General features: G+C 47.9%; 1 protein-coding gene across 1 annotated transcript; it reads left to right on the top strand.

Moving 5' to 3' along the window:
• Positions 1-3,515: 3,515 nt before the first annotated feature.
• On the top strand, positions 3,516-8,971 carry LOC311164259 (keratin, type II cytoskeletal 73-like; the record flags this gene model as incomplete). The annotated part of the gene is made up of 9 exons (XM_084223641.1): positions 3,516-3,971; positions 4,968-5,182; positions 5,558-5,618; positions 6,243-6,338; positions 6,926-7,090; positions 7,170-7,295; positions 7,538-7,758; positions 8,015-8,043; positions 8,496-8,971. 9 exons carry the CDS (start codon positions 3,516-3,518, stop codon positions 8,969-8,971), a joined length of 1,845 nt encoding a protein of 614 aa, XP_084079767.1.
• Positions 8,972-9,242: the final 271 nt, after the last annotated feature.

The following is a 9,242-nucleotide window of genomic DNA, read 5'->3' as shown; positions in this document are numbered from 1 at the left end:
CTGTAACCTTTTAACAACTGAGGTACTTTTCTCACCTTTTCTAACACTTTTGCTGTGCCAGGCAGTGGGACACCATCCTGGATTCCTGTACATCCCACATTCATTTCCACTGCGGGAGGAAGAAAACAACAGGAGGAAGATCATGATAGGAGGAAGATCAAACCAAGCCTGATCCTTTGTTGGGACCCTGAGCTCTGATGCCTCCAGTCGCAGGATCGGGCGATGCGGCACCGCGAGACGAGTGGATCCAGGAGCGTGGGAGGCTGGGGCTCTCATTAGGACTTCAAAGGTGCTGAAGAAATTTAGTGCCCAAAGGGTGGGACTCATTTCACCTCTCTCAACCTCCCCAAGCAGGCGCCGGAGCCGGTGTCTGGTTGTCTAGACGGCCTCTGGTCTCCAGGAAGAACAGAGGGAAGGAGCTGCAGAGGTGGATTCCTCCCACCTGCCTCCACTGCCTATTTTGGGAGGTGATGAATCACTGTCTGGAGATGCCAGATCTCTTTCCATGAGCCAGAGACGGAGTCTCAAAGAGGAAATTAGAATCTGTGGCCAGGTTGATGGCTAAAGGAAGGAGGAAAGTGCACCAATGCCCAATGTTTGATGAGTTTTATGAGGAATATCCCTTGAAAATTCCAGCTTTGACTCCTCACGTGGATTGTTAATGAGAGGCAAAAACACATGACCAGACTGAATTGCCTTGGATAACTTTGGCTTTAGGATACAAGAGGCTAAACTGCACTAATCAAATAAATCCTCCAACATGTCATTAATAACTTTGACAAGAATCTGCCCAGTCCAAGAAACTGTAAAAATCCATGCTCCAACCGAGTCTTACATGGATCAAATGGCTGTGGCACAGGCAGATTCTTGCCATTGTCCAACCTGACTGTGAGGAGCTCTCAATGGCTAAGGATAATAACAGAGCCCTTTGAGACTATCGCATAAAACACCTTCTGAGAGCTCATCCAGATTCATCTCCAGAGGCAACAAACAAATTAGTGAACGCCACTGTTCCTCTAATGAATTCCCTTTTCGGCAGCACATTCAGGGAGTGAAATGCTGACAAAGGAAGCGATTGCAAGTCGTCAAAATGACTCATCCAATCCCTCATCAAAATATTTTCCTTTTTGATTTCCTCACTTCTTCCTCTCTTTTTTTTTTTTTTTTTGAGTCAAAAAGCTGCAGGTTTTTCTTCAGAGTGCTCTCCCCTTTCCCACATCCATATTCACAAAAACAAATTGGTTATTCTTGAGGTCTTATGTACCACTTATTATTCCTTGGAAAGATCTAAAAGACATTAAATTAAGCTGCCTTCCCACTGGGATCCAGAAGAAACAATAGGAATTTGGCCAACACACACATTTTACCCAATGCTGGGGAACTTTACCCAAGATCTCTTCCCTCTCAGGAACCCAGTGGCTCTCATTAGTTTGGGAACTGGGGCTGCTGCAGTACAGCTGTTTCACAGATGTTTAATTGCAGCCTATGCTGCATTCCAAGTGTCTCCCACACATCCAACTGGGATAATGGGGTGCAGAGTGGGAATGGGGCCCATCTTCAGTCTGATGATGAGGCTGGTTTCCTACACAGGGTTCCGAACAACTGCTCTTCTTTGGAGTCAGATCTGCATTTTGCTTCTGATAAATCTGTTTAGAACTTCAAGGACTGTGGAAGTTCCAAACTGCAGCTTTTGAAGCCTCTCATATTTGTTTAATCTGATATTTCCAACTGTGCTGGCAGCCCAGTTTACACTGTAAGCCTGAACTACTACAAAGGTGTCATCTGAATGCTGTAAATATCTGGAATTACCCCTTTTGGATACAGCAAAAGTAGCAGTTTACACAACTAATTTATACCACTGGCCCCTCAAACTCACAGAAGTTGCAATTACAGGTTCAATTAATGGCTGTGGGGATCCTGGAGCTGCTGTCACATCCCGCAGTTTCCATGTGCATCTTCTTTTCAACCACTTGATGTTAGAAAGTTGCGTGTTTGGAGGAGGTTTGGCATAATTTTTGTCATCCTGACTCTTGGAAAATGTTTTTGGAGGAGGTTAATGAGGATGAAGGAGCATAGAATCTGGGTGCCTCCAGCTGCCATCCCATTGTATAATATGGAGATTCCTCCCAGCATTGCTCCCTTCGAAAGGAAGGACTGAGGGTGTTCAGTTGTTTGAACTATAGTATTCTTTTTTCTCCCAAACACTTCTTCCATGAAGAGCTGAAAGAGCCCTTTTGTTTTGACTTTCCAGCTGCCAGTTTGGAGAAGGCCTGGAGAGGTTTCCTGCCTCACCTCCTTGGGCTGGTGATTAGGAGAGAGAGGGACTCATCTCCCCAGTGTGAGTCAGAGCCTTCCTTGTTGTCCAGCCTAATCTACTCATTAAGACTTCCTCTGTTGATGCAGAAAGCCCAGCCCCTGCGGAGAGCAAATTGCCCCCATTCCCCTGAGCACAGCCCCGGGGACCCCTTGCCTTGGAGCTGTCTCCCCAAGTCTCAAGAACATGTCTGGCAAAGTCACCCAAATTCAGCCGCCACTTGGTGAATGGGGCGGATCTCGCCAAGCTGGAACAGACTATTGTTCCTTTTTTGTTCCCTGTAGAGACTTCCAGGTGGCAAGTCTGAAAGGTCTCTGACACCCAGCCTTGGGAGAAGCTCCAGAATAGTGAAAGCCAAAGAATTAACTGTCACAAATACGAACTTCCAGCATAATTCTAGAAAAAATGGTCACTGATGGCACAGAACATACATCTGTGAGCAAACAGAAATATGTCACAGATCCGGGATGAAACCTGATCTGCTTCACTGGTGTTTCAGGGGAGATCATTGTGAAATGCTGCACATTCACAGGCTTCTGCACATTCCCAGAATTCCCAGAATTCTGTGATTTTGTGCATGTAACTGGGAGATATTTTGAGTCCTTGCATAAAAATCCAGACCTTAAGCTCAGTGAATTTACTGGTGTTTCAGATACAGAAATGATCCATTATGACACAACTTCCAGTGTTTGTTTTTCTACAGTTGACTTTCTTCTTTTATTTTTCCTTTGAGTTCCTTTTCCGCACCCAAAATTGTGAAATTACTCCCACAAAGTGCAAGTCCGCAAAACATCCCATCACACACAGCCCTATGAGACACAAAACCCCAAACGACACACTGCAAACAAATCACAAAGAGTTCTTCAAAAATGTTCCTAAACTATAATTAGCACTAAGTTAGGGGAACACTTCAAACCGTAATGTATTCGAAGGCAACTTGCAAACAGAGCACTTTTAGATTCCTTTTTAGTTCCTCAGTAGTTACTATTTGCTGGGCTGGTTTGCATTTTGAGGAGCATTTATTGCTGCCAGGCAAACCAAACCCTTAAGTACTTAAATTACCGTCCTGATCCTATCAAGGCCAGCTTCCCAAAATATATATAAGGGACAGCATCCCCGCGTCTCTCCAGTGGGATTCCTGTTCCTATCCTGCACCAGAGCAGCCCCATAACTTTGCTATTCCACCTTCAAATAAGCCACAATGAGCAGGCAGGCACCGACGGTGAGATCTGTCCTGGGACGAAGAGGCTTCAGTTCAGCCTCGGAGATCTGCGGCCGCAGCTACGCCGCGTCCGCCAGCCAGCCGGTGCGCTGCGGCGCCTACAGCAGCAGGAGCGTCTGCAACCTGGGCGGCAGCAGGAGGATCTCCTATGTCAACGGGGGCTGCGGCACCCCCTGCTTTGGGGAGATGGGGTTCGGGGGCATGGGTTACGGGAATGCTGCAGGAGGAAGGATTGGCCTGTGCGGCCCCCGGGGATACAGCATCGTGCGGGGGTACCCCGAGCGCAAGGCTGATGGCATCCAAGGGATCTGCATCGACGAGCGGCTGCTGAAGCCCCTCTGCGTCGGGGTGGACCCGCTGGAACATGAGATACGCTGCCAGGAGAAGGAGCAGATCAAGACCCTCAACACGCAGTTTGCCTGTTTCATTGACAAGGTGAGTGCAGACCTGCTCCAGAATTGCTCTCCCTCGAGGAAAACAAAACCTGACCGACCCCCTCCCAAACACATCTTGTGCCACAAGTCCATCGACCTCCTCCAAAGCCCCAGTCCAGCTCTGCCATGAATCACTGAGCTGGGTCCACACAGGGGTCCAGCTTTCCACAGAGAATTTTAAGATAATTCTAACAATTTTTAATAACTAATAATAATTTTAAGACTATGTTGATCCAGACTGGGATTTTTTTAATGGGGCTCATTTCAGCCCTGTCCCTTCTCTCGTATTCCATGGCCTTTGAAACATGGTCATGGTTGCACTGGAATTTCTTGCAGGTGTTTCCTCTTGGACAGTCTCAGTTCAAATTGGATTTCTTGCCGCAGCTTAGGTGGAAGTTACAGCCCTGACAGGTTCATCTTTCTGTCCTGTGTTAAAAAATTCAAATAATTCCCTCTCTTTGGCTTTAAATATAGTGAAAGTTCCAAAAACTTTCCCAAAGGCAAACGTGGTTAATCTTGATCCAGACATGTGAAGGTTAGAGATGAAATCTGATCTGTCACTCAAGGATCCCTTTGTAGAAAAGGCAGAGACAAAGCAGTTTCACTATCTGGGGACTCGATTTTATCCTAAAATACATCAGAGGCACCACCTGGAGTTTTGTTCCTAATACTTCTTAAGAAATGCAGATTTAGACACCAGGCTCCTGGATTTCTAAATAATGTAGACATGGGACTCTTTGATTTCTAAATAATGTAGACATGGCATTTAGATTTCTAAATAATTTACATGTCTGAATTCTAGATTTTGAAATAATTCAGACTTGTGGCATAAAGATCTCTTAATAAGGGCAGTTAACTTTCAGATCATGGTGCCGTCTCATCTCTCACTTCCTGAAAATCCCATTCCTGCACCTGTGGTTAAGAGCAGAGAGTTAAACAGGTGTTGAGTCCCTGCCTTCATCTCTTTACTTGAAGAATTTCTATCTTTTGCCTTCAGGTTCGATTCCTGGAACAGCAGAACAAAGTGCTGGAGACCAAGTGGGGCCTCCTGCAGCAATATGTGCTGCCAAAAAAAGGGAAAAACCTGGAACTGTACTTCGAGAATTACATCTGTGACCTGCGGAAGCGCCTGGACTGTTTGCTGTGTGAAAAGCAGAAACTGGGCAGTGAAGAATGTGCCACAAGCCAGCTGGTGGAGGAGTTCAAGTGCAAGTAAGGACCTTCTGAGCTCCTCTAGCTGGTGGCGTTTTGCTTTTCTGGTTCATCTTGGGCAACTCCTCTTAGACTTGTGGCATGTCCCTTCTGGGAGTGCCACATTCTTCTGTCTCACTGGCAAGCTTTTTGCATTGGTAATGTTGGTTGTTGTTGCTCATGAAGAAGCTTCTGATCTTGAGATGGTTTAATGTTGGTCTCCAGACACTGATCTGGCAGTGCCTGGTGGCAGTCCCAGCATGAGAGAGTTGTCATTTTTACCTGGTGGTTATTGTCATTTATACCTGAAATTATTATAATTTATACCTGATGGTTGATGTCTGAGTGTCTGAGCATTTTTCATTCCTCAGTCCTTTTTTCCTCCTTTTCCAATAGGTATGAAGAGGAAATCAACAGGCGCACAACTGTGGAGAATGAATTTGTGGCACTCAAAAAGGTGAGAAGCTCAAACGACATGAATAGTTTTACCTGTAGTAGATTTTTTTGAGGCAAAACTTGGCTGAAATAGTTAATTATTAGCAAAAACCCACAAAAGTGTTATGATGAATTGGAGGGAGACTTGGAAAGAGGCACAGGGTTGGGAAAAGAGGCAAGTAGAAAGTAAAAATAATGCCTACTCAAAATTTACATCATCACCACTACAGCACCAGTTTTGTTGCCTCAAAAACATTCCTGAAGTGTGGGAGGGGGACAGAGAAGGACAGGTCACACCAGAACACCAGGTTATTTCTGTCTGTCTCTCCACATCCTTTATTCTTGGACATCAGAAAAGCAGGAATCATTTGAAGAATATTAAAAAATTGTGTTTAAATACTCATTAGTCAGTTGTGGGTTTGTTCTTGCGTCCTAAGTGATAAATCAACTAATTCCTGTAAGTCATGTTGGAATGGTTTCGTTTTCCTTTAGGAGGCACCAGGATATCCTGACTCACCCTCTCACACCTTTCTTCTCTTGCAATCTTGTTGAGACACATTTCTGTCTTGTTGGTGTTGCCTCTGTGTGTTTCTCCAACATTTACAGCCAGGCTTGGGCTGGAATGTGTGTGTCTCTCCCCTTGCAGGATGCAGACTGCATCTTCTTAAACAAGGAAGAGCTGGAGGTGAAGGTGGATCTGTTAAGGAGGCAGCTTGAGCTGCTGAAATGTGTGTTTGAGGAGGTGAGTTCCTCTGGTACATCCTGAGACTTCGGTGGTCCTGTCTTATCCTTCAGGTGCTCCAAATTTCTACTGCTTGAAACTCCTCTGGGATGTATCTCATACAAAGCCCTGAATAACTAAAAGCATTAAAGTACAAGGTTGATATAACATTAACATGATTATGTTGGAGATAGGGTGTTTCCCCCTTCCTTCATGCAGCTCCAGGTAGGAATTGGCTGTGTCCTAACTCTACCCTGGAGAAAAGATGAGTCCGTCTCATTCCTCTGGATTGCAGCTGCCTGATTAGAGCTGGAGCAACTCCCAGCTCAGTCCTGTCATTAAATCACTCAGGCAGCAGGAGATGAGAGGATACCAAGGGTTAAGTCACTCCAATTCCTTGCCCTTGATGTGGACAGAATTGCTGCAGGTCAGCACGTAGGTCAGCAGTCACAGGTGGCAACTCATCCTGCCGCAGGATTTTCTGCTGAGCCATCCTGAGGGATATTTCTTGACTTGTTCTATCCCTCAGCCACTCGGTGTCCCAGCCTTTCCCTCCCTGCAGAGCCTGAGAGGTGAGAAGAGCTGACAAAGCCCTTCCCACCCCGCAGGAAAGGGCCCAGGTCGATCGCCAGCTCTGTGACACCTCGGTCATCGTCAAGATGGACAACAACCGAGACCTGGACATGGAAAGCATCATCAAGAACGTCGAGTGCTGGTACCAGGAGATTGCCCAGAAGAGCAAAGAAGAAGTTGATGCTTTCTACCAGACCAGGGTGAGTAAGAGGCCAGCTGGGTTTGTGCCTGGCAATGTCACAGGCCAAAAGTGACGATTGTCCCATTTCTTGGTTCCAGTTTCAGGAGCTGCAGGATAAGAGAGGGAAATTCTGCCATGACCTGCAGAGCAACAAGTGTGAGATTTCAGAGCTGACCCGGATGATCCAGAAGCTGCAGTGTGAGCTGGAGAGCGTCAAGAAGCAGGTAGGAGATGTTTCCAGAGAAGCAGGACAGCTCAGACACAGGGCAAGGTGATGCATTGATCTTTGGAAGACTTTACATCTGCTCTAGGCCCTGGCTGGAAAGTGAAAAGTGGGTGGGGAGGTGGGATGCTGGTGGTTTTTCCCTGTTTGCAATTGGAAGAGCAGATTTATCCAAACCCAAAGTGTCCAAAAACTAGGATAAGAAGTTTTGCAGACACCTACACTGCTGTCCTCCCCTGACAGGTCTCCTGCCTGCAAACCTCCATTTGTGACGTTGAGCAGCGTGGGGATTGTGCCCTCAAAGATGCTCGGGAAAAGCATGTTGAGCTGCAGAACGCTCTGCAGAAGGCCAAGGATGAGCTGGCCTGCATGCTGCGGGACTATCAGGAGCTGCTCAATGTCAAGCTGGCCCTGGACATCGAGATTGCCACCTACAAGACTCTGCTCGAGGGTGAAGAGAGCAGGTTGGTGTCACGTTTCCCTCCTGTGTATCTGAGGCCATAGCAGTTCCTGCTCCCAAATGAATTCTACCTCCAAGGTCTCCCCAGGCTGACAGAAACTGGACCTGGAGAGGTGCCTGGAGGCCATGAAGGCCACATGGGTGCCAGCAAAAACAGTTCCTGTCCTAGGGATAGTGAGGCATGTTGCAACAAGGGACTAAGTGGTCTGGATTGTGGCTGGAAGTTGTGAGTAATGTGCGTTTCTCTTTTCTCCCCACAGGATATGTGTGGGGAACCCTGTGAGCGTGTGTAAGTAACTTCACATTTTCATGAAGATTTCTTGTTTTAGGAGAGATACCTTTGGGAGCGACATTATCTGTCTGCCCCAGGTCTCTGCCTCCCTTTTCCAGTTCTGGAAAGTTTAGCCTCAGAAATCTCAAATACCTTTTTTAAAAAACCCAGATTTTGGAGTGAGGGGAGAAGGTCAAACTCTTTTCTACCCTTGGAGGCAACAGGGAGATGTCCTGGGGACCATGGGATATGTACTGAACCTGGGAGGCACCAGCAACATGGGAAGGGGGAGGATCCATGAGGGGATGTATTGGGACACGGGGGAGGAGTAGGAAGGAACAGGGGCTCAGACACATTAGACAAATCCGGAGGAAATCAGGTTTGGTTGGTTCTGTCACTCAAGAAACAATGTGCCTTATGGAAGTTGTCCAGTTTTCCGCCCTAACTGACTCCCATGGGCTCTGTTGCAGCTGTGGTCAGCAGTGGCTACAACATCCCTGATGACTGCGGGATGATGGCCAACGGGGCCGTGTGTGGCTACGGCTCCCTGGGCAGGCGGGCCGGCCGCCACAGCTCCCAGAGCGGCGGGTTCAGCTCCCGCAGCGCTGGCATCCACCCCAAGAGAGTCCTCAGCTCCGTGGCCAAGCAGTGCATCCCAGAGGTGTTTTGCCAGGCTGGAGGGGTCAGCTGCAAAGCCGGGGGGTTCAGCTCCCGCAGCGGGGGGTACCCAGCCCGCACCGTGGTCAGCGCTGGGAGCGCAGGCATGAATGCCAGGATGGGGCCCTGCCAGCCTGGACAAGTGCTCAGCTTTGGGAACCAGGGCTGCGTCATCCGGCAGCTGGCGGGGCCCCCCGTCGTTGTGTCCAGCAGCCCTGAGGTCGTGGGGTGCAACAACGGCGTGGTGGGGAATTTTGGGGTTGTCAGAGACCCCTGTGTGGTCCCATAGGACAGCGGCGCTCAGACGCGCCGGCCCCGTGCCGACACGTGCAGGGTGATTCCTTTGCTCCTTAGTAGCAACATTTGTCACCAAACCCTTCCCACATTTATTAGCCACAGATTTATCCCCTCGAGCTGTGTTTTCAGAAACCCCAAGCCTAAAGACCCCTCTAGAAATTTCTCCTGCAGGTGCTCAGCACAGTGTGATTTCTGAATCCTTACTTTAGGTTGTCACAGCTTTAAGGGTTTGTTTGTTGCGCCACTTCCTCCTCTGTCTTTTC

This window comes from Fringilla coelebs (genome assembly GCF_963513975.1).
Source record: "Fringilla coelebs genome assembly, chromosome: 30".
Taxonomy (NCBI): domain Eukaryota; kingdom Metazoa; phylum Chordata; class Aves; order Passeriformes; family Fringillidae; genus Fringilla; species Fringilla coelebs.
The sequence above is the reverse complement of the archived record's forward strand: the minus strand, read 5'-3'. Positions and strand labels throughout refer to the sequence as shown.